This window comes from Cervus canadensis, chromosome X, assembly GCF_019320065.1.
Source record: "Cervus canadensis isolate Bull #8, Minnesota chromosome X, ASM1932006v1, whole genome shotgun sequence".
Classification (NCBI taxonomy): domain Eukaryota; kingdom Metazoa; phylum Chordata; class Mammalia; order Artiodactyla; family Cervidae; genus Cervus; species Cervus canadensis.
Window position 1 is genome coordinate 64,255,278 of NC_057419.1, and position 15,853 is coordinate 64,271,130.

The following is a 15,853-nucleotide window of genomic DNA, read 5'->3' on the forward strand; positions in this document are numbered from 1 at the left end:
GTGGATGGCATCACTGACTTAACAAACATGAGTTTGAGCAAGCTCCAGGAGATGGTGAAAGACAGGGAAGCCTGGCATGCCCCAGTCCATGGGGTCGCAACATGTTGGACACGATTGAGTGACTGAACAACAAATTTTGCTTATACAAAGCTATATTCTACCCAATAAAGATTATTAGAGAAACATTTTCTGGAGAAACTGTTCCTCAAGATTAAGGTCTCACATACTAATATTTTGGTTCCCCCCTAAATTAAAACATTCATTGGCATCCAGTTTGTCACAAAAAAAGATATAATAGTTGGTCCTGAAGCCAACACTGTGAGACTCACTAAGAAACATAAGAGAACAGGCAAGACTCAATCGACATTTAAGGAACTCCTCAACATGAGGGAGACAGATATAAAAGAAAAATGTTTCAGCAAAAATTGAGACAATGTACTCAACTGAAGAAAAGCTCAAATAATTTATAATATAATTACAGACAAAAAGTGTTGCTTTCATTTTTAAAAACGCCATAAGTAAAGAAACAATAAGAAAAAAAGTTTGAAAATCCTGTTAGTTTATAATCACCAAGATAATTTTTTAAGACATAAAATAGTCAATTCAGAAAAAAAAAGTCCTGGGAAATAAAATGAAAAGATGAGGAAAAGGACACTAAGGGAGAATATATAAGATAATTAAAATATACAATATAATCAAAGAGGTACAAAATCTAACCAATAGGAGTCAGAAAAAGAAATATGGAAAATAATGGCAAAGCATTTTTCGAGGAAGCAATTTAGGGAAACATTATAAAACTCAAGACAATTACTTTCTGGAGTGAAAAAACCCACAAGAACTTAGGGCAATGGTAAAGTTTGTATCAGGTAATCAGATTTCATCTTAACATAGGCAGTAAGATCTCCAATATGCTATAAATAAACTAATAAAAGCTAAATATGGAACAAAAGAAGAGTGAGACACCAAATTATTAATAATGGTATGTTATAAATAGTTACATTCCAGATGATGTTTTCTGTGATTCTACATTTTCCAATTTTCCTTAATGATGATACATTAATTTTTAATTATAAAATAAGTGAATTATATTTTCTTTTTCATTAAAGTAATTTGCCTAATCTAAAAAGATACCTTAAAACAAGGGATAAATTTTTAATTTCATGGAACTTCTCTACCAGTTGTGGAATTACTATCTGTATTTTAAACGGGAGTGAAATAAATCCCTATAGTGTATATGCTGCTTTAATGAGGTTTCTCTAACTTCGTGCCAAGTACAATTATTAATTGATCACTATTTTATTATTAAAGACAACTAATGTCAGAACAAAATACAGTATAATATAAACTAGACTTAAATTTCCAAGAAAAATACTTAAGCACAAAATACAATGCAAGCCTAAGCCAGTCAAAAGTATAGTCTGCAGAGGGCATCAGTTTTACACTTGAATATCTGAAGAAAATGAATAAATAAATATCCAATAAATAATTCAAAATTTTAAAATAATTATCCTTCTTTACTTGCACTTAGTTCTTTAGTAACTCATCCCTTTGGGGGAAAACATTCCCTTAAATAAAATTTTCATCATTTTATTTTATAACCAATGTATTTTCTTTTAACAATTTCTATTTTGAAATAATCATTTAAATTGCCCACACAAAAAACAAAGTACCAACCTGACCTCTGTTTTTAATTACATCCTATTTTTTAAGCAAAGGTAAATCATGTGACAGTATATCCATGCTATTTATCAAAATTCAGTCTCACAGACTCACAAACATACACAAGAACCATATAATAAATTTACTTTCTAGCATTTCTATTTTTTAAAAATGAATATCATGCTATAACTTTTTAAACTTTTAGCTATGTAAGAATAAATGTTGATTCGCACATCAGTTGAATGTTCCATATTACATACCAGTAGCTTGGATATAACATAGTTGAATATCTGGTGGTGTATTTGGAATCACATTAGAGTCTGAGAAACAACACTGAGAGTCAAGTTCTGAAGCTGCAAAGAAATTAACTCGAACTTGCATGGTAAAGTTGTACGTTGCCACCTGTTAGACAAAAAATACATTATGACTGGCTACTTTTGGTATAAAAATCGTCATCTTTTAGAATTTAAAAACAGGGTACATTATTATGTTGTTTCAGGTGTACTACATAGTGATTTGATATTTGCATATATTATGAGATGATCACCATGGTAAGTCTAGTAATCAACTGTCTCTATACAAAATTATTACAATGTCATTGACCATTTTCCTCACATGGAATATTACATTCCTGTGGTTTATTTATAATTGGAGGTATGTATCTCTTTATTCCCTTCACCTATTTCATTTTATACAATTTTTATTGTATATATTTAAAGTTTACAACTTGATAATTTGATATACATAATGAAATAACACAATCAGGCTATTAATATATCCATCACCTCACGTAGTTACTGTGTGTGTGTGTGTATGTATGTATGTATGAAAGAGAGAGAAAGAACACTTAGGATCCACCCTCTAAGCAAATTTCAAGTATAAAGTACAATACTGTTACCAGAACTAACATATTATCCAGCAATATCACTTTTGGGTATTTACCCAAAGGAACTGGAATCAGGATCTCAGAGAGTTACCTGCGCTCCTATGTTCACTGCAACATTATTCACAATAGTCATGATGTGGAAATAGACCACATATTCATGAAAGGATGAATGGATAAAAAAATAAAGGTGATATACACATACAGTGGAATATGTCTCAGCTTTAAAAGCAGCAGGAAATCCTGCCATTTGCAACAACATGGGTGGGGCTGAAGGACATTATACTAAACGAAACAAACCACATATAGAAACACAAATAATGTATGATCTAACTTACACGTGGAATCTAAGACAGTCAACTCAGAAGCAGAGAGTAAATGGTGGTGGCCAAGGGTTGGGGGAAGGAAGATATGGGGAGATGTTGGTCAAAGGGTACAAAGTTTCAGTTATGCCAGATGAATAAGTTTAGGAGATCTAATGAGATATTATGGATTTAGCAAAATAGCAGTTTTTTAGAAAAGACAGTTTCAAAAAAAATTGTCTTGTGACACTGAAAGTACATTTTTTTTTCAACATAAGACTTGGCTTATTTTTCATGAGTCCAAATAGAATTCTTAAAAATAAAAAAAAATGACATTAGAAATAATTCCTATTAATTCAAAATGGACCGAAGACCTAAATATAAAGCCTAAAACTATAAACTTTGCAGAAGAAAATGTAGGAGAAAAATATTTCTTAAGTGCAATATCAAAATAATCATCTATAAAAATAATTAAAGTGTACTTTATCAAGTTTTAAATATTTGTTCTGTTAATGTTAAAAAATAAAATTACTAGTCAAAAACATTATTTCTGAAAAAATTCAATTTGCATCCTAAATATATAAACAACACACAAAGATTAAGAGAAAAAAACAAGTACCCAATGATAAACTATGTAAAAGATTTGAAAAGAGAGTTCAGAAAAGAAAATGTACATACAACATCTTACCATATAAAAAGATGCTTAACATCATCAGATATGAGAAAAATGCAATTTAAAATCACAGAAGATTAACACTTCACACCTATCAAAATGCTTAAATAAAAATGATACTACCAAATGCTGATAAAGATTCAAGCACCTAATACATTTATGAATTGCTGATAGGAATGTAAAATTTTCTCGTCACTTGGGGAAAGTTTTCCAGATTCTTAGAAAATTAAATATATACTTAACATAAGGCTCAGAGATGCCCAACCCTAGATGCTTACCAAAGAAAAACAGAAATTTTTTCATACAAAAGACTGCATGGAAATGTTTTAGTAGCCTTATTCATAATTGTAAAAACCTGAAACCAAGCCAAATCCCTTCCAAATACTGAATAGGTAACAAATACTAGTAAATACCTATAATAAAATACATTTCAGCAATAAACTGGAATGAACTACTGTTAAACAGAAATATATGGATGGATTTCAAATGTATTATTCTAAGCGAGAGAAGCCAGAATGATAAGGCAACATACTTTATAATTTCATTCATACAAGTGAAAAGACAAAATTACACAAACAAAATGAGATCAATGTTTGCCCTAAACTGAAAGTGGAGGAGAGGGTGACTACAAATAAACACAAGAAAAATTTAGGAAATTTTGGAAAGGTGATTTTCCATGAAATATCCAGAAGAGATAAATCCATAGAGACTGAATGCAGATTGGTGGCTGCGAGTGGCTGGTGGGAAGAGAGATGGGGAGAAACCACTTAATGGGTAAAAGGTTTTACTTTGGAGTGATGGAAATGCTTTGAAATGAGATAGAGGGCGTGTTTATACCACATTGTGAAGGCACTGCATTAATTCCAAATGGTTAATTTTATGTTACAGAAATTGCCACTCAACAAATTATGATTTTTAAAAATATGTGGAGAAATCAATCAGTGGTTTCCAGGAATTACCCAGATAGTCATCACGTGATGGTCTCAAGAACCTAGAGAAGTAAAACAATGTTTTTAATATAAGAACTAAATATTAATAATAAAAAGGGTATACTTAGAGCTTGCCATGCATATTACCCAACTAGGAAAACTCTTGGGCTTTCATTTTGTTTTTATTTAACACTCCCTGGCTGCTATGGTCTGAAAATGTCTCCCCCAAATTCATATATTGAAATCCTAAGCCCCAAAAATGATAAAATGAGGAGGTGGGGCTTTGGGATGTGCTTAAGCCATGAGGCCTCATGACTGGGGATTAGAGTCGTGTAACTATAATTAGTGCCTTATAAAAGACACTCCAGAGAGATTCCTAGCCTCTTCCATCCCATGAGGGCACACCAAGAAGTTTGCAACTCAGAAGGGAGCCCTCATCCTAATAGGCTGGTGCCATAAACTTAAGATATCCAGCCTCCCGAACGGTAAGAAATAAATTTTTGTCACTTATAAATCACCCAGTCTGTGGTACTGTGTTACAGCAGTCTGAACAGACTAAGACACTGACCACCTCATTACCAATATCATCTCACATAACATCATCTTTTGTAAATAATCTGTTCTTATAACAGAATTATAAAAGCATAAAAATACTGTAAAATGTATTATTTTCATGGATGTTTCATTTATTTTGAGCATGCAACTCATTCCCATGATAACCTATTTCTGTAGTGATACCAACACACAGATGTCAAGGGTTAAACTGAATAAAGATAGAGTTCATGTACAAATACTACCCTTCCATATTTCAATTCTTAAAACTTCGTTTGATCTTATTTCTCCTGGAATTTCTCATTATTAATTATCAACAACCAGTTATATTTTGTCTCATTTCTATTTTATCGCTTCTGGTTGTTTATTTTTTTTCTTCCTGTAAAAATGGCTGTAAATCCAGAATAACTACTATGAAATGTTTACCCAAAGGTTGCATATCCTTGAAAGGCAAGGAAAAGGATGCTGGATTAAAAAAAAAAAAAAGGTTGGTGGAAATAGTGAACAATGTTCGCTCATTTCCAAGAGCTTTAGGGAAAATATAAAGCAGGAAAATATAGAGCAGGAACGGGAAGGATAAAAAAGAAGGAAAGATCTATAGTAGCACAGTCAAATACAACTTTCTGTGATGATGAAAATGTTCTGTACTGTCCAACAGCCACACATGGATACTGAGAACTTGAAATGTGGCTATGTTAACTGAGAAAATAATTAATCTTAATTAATTTCAGCTTTCATGTAAATATATATGACTAGTGACTACCATGTAAGGAAGCACAACTCTGTACACTGGCCCAGAAGACATATAAGTGGCCCATAAGGAAAGGAAGGGCTTGAGTGACTTAGTGTAAACAAACAAGTCCAGTCAAGGATGCCAAATAAAACAGAAATTGTCAATCAGCAGCTTTGATTGTATCCAAACCTGGTGCAATGTAGGAAAGGAAGGGTTACAACTAGAAATAAATCAAGTCCTTTACTGCTGATTTCACATTTTCCTGCTGCATAGGTCAACCGAGAAAGCATCACTGGCTATTTATATCTCCACACACACATATGAAGACAGATAACTTACAAGTAGCTATAAATATAGTGAAGGACATCTGAAATGCTGGGAAACCAGATAATCAATCTGCCTCACTGGCACAAATTTAGTGAGCAAAATCTCACAGGGTGTGCTGTCTCTGCAGCATTTTTCTCATTGTACTGAATTACACTGCGATACACTAGGTAAATCTCCTTTAAACTACCTAGCAAACATAGAACAATTAAAAACGTGAAGCAATGTGTGGCACTCCAGAAAATTATAAATATGTATAATTTAATTTCGTACTGAATTTAGAAATCCTTGAAGAGTCCAAACATTAAGAAATAGATTTCTGAGCTTTTAATTGTTGAAAGTGTTAAATAGTAAATGGGACTAAAAAAATGTCAAATTGCATATTTTATTGTTGCTGTTTAGTCACTAAGTCGTGTCTGACTCTTTTGTGACCCCCATGGACTGTAGCCCACCAGGCTCCTCTGTTCATGGGATTTCCCAGGCAAGAATACTAGAGTGGGCTGCCATTTCCTTCTCCAGGGGATCTTGTCGACCCAAGGATCAAACCCACATCTCCTGCATTGGCAAGCAGATTCTTTACCAATGAGCCACTTGACAAGCATATGCATCCTCCCAAAAAGTCATGTAACAGATTTAAATTGGATTATATATTTTTTCTAATCTTTAGTAACCATTACGCTACATGCTTTTGTGGATGCAGGATGTCATTAAAAGCATAGTATATACACCCACTGTATAAAAATATAAAATCACAACATTGACTTATTAAGAAAGATGTAACTCAATCTCAGTATACTTAAAAACCTGTAAATTACTGTCAAACTTACATTTTTTTCCTTTACTGAACAATGTGTGTATGTGTGTGTGTACGTCTGTCTGCATCCATTGGTACACATGAAAGATACAGATGCAGGAACTGGGTAAGAGAATGATACAACTGAATGCTTTAAAATAATAACTTGTCACAATAGGATTATTTTCTTTTAATTTTGAATTTCTGTTTTTATCAAAATTATAAGGGTACATACTTGCAAAGATAAAACAAAAATAATCCCACAAAGCTTATTTTGAAAATCAGCATTCCCTTCTCTCCACCATTGTATGCTCACACCACACACACACACACACACACACACACACACACACACACACACACACACACACACAGATGTAATCATTTTCAACTCTTAGAGTTATTTCTTTTGGATTTACCTCAACACAGCTAAATAACCTACATAGAGTGTTATAAAACAATAAATAAAGCTTCAGTAAATTTATATCTAATTAAATAATACAAAGGATATTCTCTAATCACATGGAATTATGTTAAAAATCAGTAACACAATGAAGTTTGGTAAATGCACAAGTATGTAGAAATTTGTAACATCTTAAATAACTACAGGTTCATGAAGAAATTATATGAGAAAATGCAAACTCTGATAAATGGAAAACACAAAATACCAAATCTTTTAAGATACAGGTAAAGCAATGCTTGGAGGGAAATCTAAAGCCTATAAAACCTATGTAAAAATTTAAAATCTCAAATCAATACCCTGACCTTCTACCTTGAAAAACAAGACTGTCATACTGAATAAAGCAAGTCAGACAGAGAAAAACAAATATCATATGATACTGCTTATATGTGGAATCTAAAAAAAGGCAACAGATAAATTTATGTACAAAAACAGAAATAGAGTTATGAATGTAGAAAAGAAACTTGTGGTTACCAGAGGGTAAGGGATTAACTGGAATACTGGAATTAACACATACACACTATTATACATAAAATACATAACTAACAGATCGCTAGCAAGCACAGGGAACTCTACTCAATACTCTGTAATAGCCTATATGGGAAAAGAATCTGAAAAAGAGAGGATACATGTATATGTATAACAGATTCACTTTGCTGTATAATTAACAACATTGTAAATCAACTACACTACAACAAAAATTTAAAAAAAGAAAAAAGAAAAGTAAACTAAACTCAAAGCAGAAGGAAGTAAATAATAAAAGCTAAAGCAAAAATAAAATAAACAATTAAAAAAAGTATAGAAAATCAACCAAAAGCTGAATCTTAAAAATATAGACAAAATGGACAAACCATTACATAGGCTAAGACAAGAGGTGAGGTAATTTATTAAAATCAGAAATGAAATTGGGGAAATTGCTACTTGCCTTACTGAAATAAAAATACCAAGAGAACACCATGAATAACTGCATGCTGCCAAATTAGATAACTTAGGCAAAATTCCTCAGGAAGAAATAGAAAATTTGATCACCTTCATCCTTGAAGTGGGGTAAAGGTGGTCAAAAGGCACAAACTTTCAGTTACAAGATAAATGAGTCCTGGGGATATAACATATAGCACATGACTATAGTTAATGATACTGTATTGTATACTTGAAATTGGCTAAGAGAGAACATCTTAAAAGTTCTCATCACTAAAGATCTAAATGTAAGACCAGAAACTATGAAACTCCTAGAGGAAAACATAGGCAAAACACTCTCTGATATAAATAACAGCAGGATCCTCTATGACCCACCTCCCAGAGTAATGAAAATAAAAGCAAAAATAAACAAATGGGACCTAATTAAACTTAAAAGCTTTTGCACTACAAAGGAAACCATAAGCAAGGTGAAAAGACAGCCCTCAGATTGGGAGAAAATAATAGCAAACAAAGCAACTGACAAAGGATTAATCTCAAAAGTATACAAGCAGCTCAATTCCAGAAAAATAAGCGACCCAATAAAAAAATGCGCCAAAGAACTACACAGACATTTCTCCAAAGAAGACATACAGATGGCTAACAAACACATGAAAAGATGCTCAACATCACTCATTATCAGAGAAATGCAAATCAAAACCACAATGAGGTACCATTACACGCCAGTCAGGATGGCTGCTATCCAAAAGTCTACAAACAATAAATGCTGGAGAGGGTACGGAGAAAAGGAAAGCCTCTTACACTGTTGGTGGGAATGCAAACTAGTACAGCCACTATGGAGAACAGTGTGGAGATTCCTTAGAAAACTGGAAATAGAACTGCCATACGACCCAGCAATCACACTGCTGGGCATACACACCGAGAAAACCAGAAGTGAAAGAGACACATGTACCCCAATGTTCATCTCAGCACTGTTTATAATAGCCAGGACATGGAAGCAACCTAGATGTCCATCAGCAGAAGAATGGATAAGAAAGCTGTGGTTCATATATATACAGTGGAATATTACTCAACTATTAAAAAGAATGCATTTGAATCAGTTCTAATGAGGAGGACGAAACTGGAGCTTATTATGCAGAGTGAAGTAAATCAGAAAGAAAAATACCAATACAGTATATTAACACATATATATGGAATTTAGAAAGATGACCCTATATGTGAGACAGCAAAAGAGACATTTGGACTCTGTGGGAGAAGGCGAGGGTGGGATGATTTGAGAGAATAGCATTGAAACACGTATATTACCATATGTGAGATAGATCGCCAGTCCAGGTTCCATGCATGAGGCAGGGCGCTCAGGGCTGGTGCACTAGGACGACCCTGAGGGATGGGATGGGGAGGGAGGCAGGAGGGGGTTCAGGATGGGGGACACATGTACACCCATGGCTGATTCATGTCAATGTATGACAAAAACCACTACAATATTGTAAAGTAATTAGCCTCCAATTAAAGTAAATTAATTAATTTTTTTTAAAGTTCTCATCACAAGAAAAAAAATTGTAACTACTTGTGGTGTTGGATGTTAGCTTAACTTATTGTGGTAATCATTCCATAACATATGCATATATCAAAATACCATGTCATACCTTGAAAATTAATGCATGTTGTATGTTAATTATATCTCAATAAATAAACATGGAAACTCACCCAGAAGAAGAGAAAACTTTTAAAATAAAGATGAAGGTGGGGGCAGGGGAAAGTAGGGAAGAACTATTGGCCTTAGTTTATCAAGGGAAGTCAGAGTACTTTCAGCAGAACAGAAAGTTCTCAAAAGAGAAAATATAAATACTAAAGGAACATCCGTTCATATCAGAATGAGTGATATCAAATTAAACCAACATTCAATGGCCCCCATCCTAAGCAGGGCATTAGACAGAGGAAAATCATGTAAAATCTATCTAAAATCTAGGAGGCAATACCAACAAAGAAAGAATTGAAAAATGAGAAAGAAGAGGAACTCTCTTTTTGTTGTGGATGCTATAAATTTTTACTAAGAGAAATATATGCAAAAGTTAAAAACAAAAGATTATCTATGATTTGATCTGACACAGAAATGCTATTCATATTTAAGGCCTGGGATGGCAAATATACTGTATTGACTAACAAAATCATGACATGTTCAATGACATATATTTGGTTTTCTGAGTTTTCTTGTTCAGATTTGTATCTTTTTAATTCACAATAGTATTTCCCAATATTCTACAAAATCCTGACAATTTCTGTCAATTACTTTTCTTTCTTTCCACTGTATTATAGGTTTTATTAATTTCTACAAATACTCTTGTATATACAATTAAAGGCTTAAGCATAGGATAATTATCCACCAACCACACTTAATAACAGAAGAAACAAAGTGAAGTTGCTCAGTCGTGTCCGACTCTTTGCAACCCCATGGACTGTAGCCAAACAGTCTCCTCAGTCTATGGAAATTTTCCAGGCAAGAGTACTGGAGTGGGTTGCCATTTCCTTCTCCAGGGGATCTTCCTGACCCAGGGATCGAACCCGGGTCTCCTGCATTGCAGGCAGACACTTTACTGTCTGAGCCATCAGGGAAGCCGAAGAAACAAACTATGACTACAAATTTCTCCCTATGAATATGCAAAATGGAACAGAAAAGAGATTATAGAAAAATGGTCACTGACATTTTGATGATGGCAACTTTATGAAATTGAAGATTCTGAATGCTAATGACTAGGAGGAAAGTAATAAGCCTCAAAAAAGTATATGAAAATTTTTTTTCTATAGGCTACAGAAATATATAGTATTCTTCATCATATTTGGATTCCTAACATGGTATCATGACAGGCCAGGAGGCTGAGAATATAACGTTTACATCTAAGCTCTATACCTCACCAACACCTAGTCTTGACAAGTCCCTTAGCCTCACTGTGCATCAGCTTCTACAACTGGAAAAAGGAGAAAAATCTAAGGTCTCAATGCTTGTCTTATTGGATTCAAATGGAAATTGATATCAGATAGGAGGGTACTTTATAAACTCTAAGTATTATATAATTATCAATTAAAGGATTATTATAATTAAAAAATACAAAACCTTAATATAGCTAATAGACTGAATTATTTAGTAAACATATGACAAAACATGGTTTTTCCAGTAGTCATGTATGGATTGGACCATCAAGAAAGCTGAGAGCCAAAGAACTGATACTTTTGAACTGTGGTGTTGGAGAAGATTCGAGAGTCCCTTGGACTGCAAGGAGATCCAACCAGTCCATCCGAAAGGAAACCAGTCCTGAACATTCATTGGAAGGCCTGATGCTGAAGCTGAGGCTCCAATACTTTGGCCACCTGATGTGAAGAACCGACTCACTCGAAAAGACCCTGATGCTAGGAAAGATTGAAGGCAGGAGGAGAAGGGGACAACAGAGGATGAGATGGTTGGATGGTATCACCAACTCAATGGACATGAGTTTTAGTAAGCTCCAGGAATTGGTGATGGACAGGGAGGCCTGACATGATGCAGTCTATGGGGTTGCAAAGAGTCAGACACAACTGAGCTACTGAATAGGACTGAATTGATGACAGATAAAGCCCAATATCAGATGACTTCAATGACGAAATATATCACTAATATAAAGAAGAATACATCCTTTCAGACTTTGACTGTGTGAATCACAATAAACTGTGGAAAATTCTGAAGGAGATGGGAATACCAGACCACTTGACCTGCCTCTTGAGAAACCTGCCTCTTGAGAATGCAGGTCAAGAAGCAACAGTTAGAACTGGACATGGAACAACAGACTGGTTCCAAATAGGAAAAGGAGGATGTCAAGGCTGTATATTGTCTCCCTGCTTATTTAACTAATATGCAGAGCACATCATGAGAAACGCTGGGCTGGAAGAAGCACAAGCTGTAATCAAGATTGCCGGGAGAAATATCAATAACCTCAGATATGCAGATGACACCACCCTTATGGCAGAAAGTGAAGAAGAACTAAAGAGCCTCTTGATGAAAGTGAAAGAGGAGAAAAGGCAAGTTGGCTTAAAGCTCAACATTCAGAAAATTAAGATCATGGCATCTGGTCCCATCACTTCATGGGAAATAGATGGGGAAACAGTGGCTGACTTTACTTTTTTGGGCTCCAAAATCACTGCAGATGGTGATTGCAGCCATGAAATTAAAAGACACTTACTCCTTGGAAGGAAAGTTATGAACAACCTAGACAGCATATTAAAAAGCAGAGGCATTACTTTGTCAATAAACGTCCGTCTAGTTAAGGTTATGGTTTTTCCAGTAGTCATGTATGGATGTGAGGGTTGGACTATGAAGAAAGCTGAGCACTGAAGAATTGATGCTTTTGAACTGTGGTGTTGGAGAAGACTCTTGAGAGTCCCTTGGACTACAAGGAGATCCAACCAGTCCATCCTAAGGGAAAATCAGTCCTGGGTGTTCATTGGAAGGACTGATGTTGAAGCTGAAACTCCAATACTTTGGGCCACCTGATGTGAAGAGCTGACTCATTGGAAAAGACCCTGATACTGGGAAAGATTGAGGGCAGGAGGAGAAGGGGACGACAGAGGATGAGATGGTTGGATGGCATCACCGACTCAATGGACATGGGTTTGGGTAGACTCTGGCAGTTGGTGATGGACAGGGAGGCCTGGCGTGCTGCGATTCATGGGGTCACAGAGTCGGACATGACTGAGCGACTGAACTGAACTGAACAATCCTTCATAATTGTTTCAAAAATAGAAGAGGAGAAAACTCTTCTCAACTCATTCTAAGAAGTCACTATTACCCTGATACTAAAACCAGACAAAGACAGCTGAAGGAAAGAAAACTATAGACCAATACTCCTTATGAATAGGGATGCAAAATTTAAGATAATACTAGGAAGCTATCCAGAAATATATAAAAAGGATTATACTCCATAACATACAAAAATCAATCAATATAATGTTACCATTATTAATAGTAGCAAGCAGGTCAAATTGTTAGCAAATAAATCATTACTATTGTATGGTGCCTTATTATGCAAGAAGAATCAAAGAATATTAAATGCAATTTAAAAATTCACCTTTCACCTATGGGGCTGGCAGAATACTATATACACTGATGATGTATATACTACACTACATATATACTGTATATATATATACTATACACCAATTATATATATAATTGATGCATCCTAGTTGCACAATGAAAGAAGAAAGTAAGCAACATTTACTGTTACTAGTTGCTAATACTATTAATATAACCTTTCTGAAGAGCAATTTGACAACATATATCGGCAGCCTAATATATGTACATAGAGTTTGATCCAATTTTTTTACTTCTAGGAAAATATAACGAAAGCATATAACATGAAAACAGTTATCTACAATGACATTTCTTACAGACTCATTTATAAAGTCAAAAAAATGGAAAAATCTTAAGTATAATAACTTAGTTTGCAAAAAAATCTTAGTTTAATAATGCTAACATAGTATAGCCATAAAATATCATCCTTAAAAATTAAATTACATTTAGAATATTTGATGATACAAAAAGCAATTCATAACATTTAAATTAATACATTCACTAAAAAAAGTACAGGTTAAAAATGTTCATAAAGTATTATTTCATTATAATTAGAGATAGAAGAAACAAAGACACTCCAAAATACAAGCAATGGTTATTGTTATTTATCAGGATTTATTTATTGTTTATGTTTTCTTTCTGCCTTCTAAAATTCCCATTTAATTTTGACAAAAGACTTAAATAACCAGGAGAATATTATTGATATGCAACATTGAAATGTAAGTTGATGCTGAGAAAATCTGCAAATGGTTAGGAAATGTGAGAGTTGAGCAGGCTTTGAAAGATATTAAAACACTGCAAAAATTAAGAAGATAAACATCCTCTGAATCTCTTTAAATAACTTGTTAATTATGCTTTTGTTTAAAATAAGAAAGTCACAGATTGTGTTATTCAACAAATAATTGTAACAATTTGACAATATGCCATGCACTTCAAAATCCTCTGCTGAAAAGATAAAAGGAAAATCTAAATAACATTAGTATTCTGATATTATCTGACAGCCTAAATTAGGCCAAAGGAAATTATTCCTAAAGTGATTTTTTCAAAAAGGCAAAGATGTTCTCTTTCTTCTGGTTAACCTTGCTAAACAGTATCTATCTAAGTGTCATTGGTCCATGGATGTATTGAATAGATGAATATTATATACTAAACCTGTGAAAATCAAACATAGTACGGTATACATCATAATGTTGTATAATGCAACAATGTATATAAAAGTAAAATTTTTCATCTTCTTTAATATCAGAAAAGTAGCCTATACTAGTCAAAACTAGAACAGGACGGCTGGCTGACACCAGAGCTCCACAGCGTAACCTGAGGGTCTGACCCTGTCCTCTGTCTTTGTGATGGGAGTTCCTCTGTCTTTTCCAGAGCTGGAAGCTGCCTCACACCTAGTCTTGGGAGAGTAGGTGTTGTCAAGACCATCTGGACAGTATATCTGACTGAATCCAGTTAAGTCCTCTATAGAAACTTCTAAGGAATGGAGAGCTACTCATCTCATGGATACCCAGGACCAACCCTGTGATGAAACATGAAGAAGGGACAGGCTAGTCAATTCTTCCTCTTAAGAACGTCAGTGACACCTTGCGAAGCTAGAATGGAAGCTGGGAACACAGAGCAGTGATGTGGCATCATGTTCCAGAATAAAACACATACCTGGAACCAGAAGGAGGAAGGAAGCAAGTGATGACTGCACCCGAGCACCTACTCCGTGTGAGCTGCTGCTGCTTTTTCCCCTGCATTAGCACCTTAAATCCCATTGAGAGAGTCAATTCCTAGGCAGGTTGATAAGAAGTCCAGGGGTCCCCAAGGAGAGAGGGATCTGGAATTCTCAAGGAGGAGGAAAGAACAAACTTTTTTCCCTCTACATTCCTTAGGATTATACAACAATAATGTATCCTGCTTGAGGACAGTTTCTGGAAAAAACCTTCCAGCTAATTCTGTTAGCTTAAAATGTAGATTATGGGAGTGGGTCTAGTAAGGTCTTTACAACCTCCAGACATTCTTTTGATTCACTATAGTAACTAATTAAAAGTATATAACTCCATTGCTAACACTAGTGAGGGGGCACTCTTTCTGCCCCCTTCTGATGTCTATGTCAGAACTTTCTGAATCTCTTTTATACTTTAATAAAACTTTATTACACCAAAGCTCTGAGCGATCAAGCCTTGTCTCTGGCCCTGGATTGAATTCTTTTCCTCAGGAGGCCAAGAATCCCGGTGTCTTTCAGGTTCAGCAACAACCTTTCACCATCATCAGGATACTCCTCTTCAGGATCAGGTACCTGATGCTTCCTGCCTGGGGAGAGTTCTGCTGTCAAATCAGGTGGCTTTCCTGCCAGTCCTGTGACTTGGAGTCAGAAACATATGGATTCACTTTTTAATATAAGAGATCCAGCCCTGATCCTTTGGAGTGGGAGCACTGACTCTAAGACCCTAGACTACCAGAGAACTAAACCTAGGGAGTATCAAATAGTGAGAACTCACACAAAAGAAACCACTTGAAGACAACACTGGGCATCACCCAACC

At 34.7% G+C, this 15,853-nt stretch overlaps 1 protein-coding gene across 1 annotated transcript in view; it reads right to left on the minus strand.

Moving 5' to 3' along the window:
• CFAP47 (cilia and flagella associated protein 47) overlaps nucleotides 1-15,853 on the minus strand; it is a 496,124-nt gene that overhangs the window by 398,579 nt on the left and 81,692 nt on the right. The window contains exon 22 of the mRNA XM_043459762.1: nucleotides 1,920-2,061. Coding sequence (XP_043315697.1) covers nucleotides 1,920-2,061 — 142 coding nt within the window. The remainder of the gene's footprint in view (nucleotides 1-1,919; nucleotides 2,062-15,853) is intronic.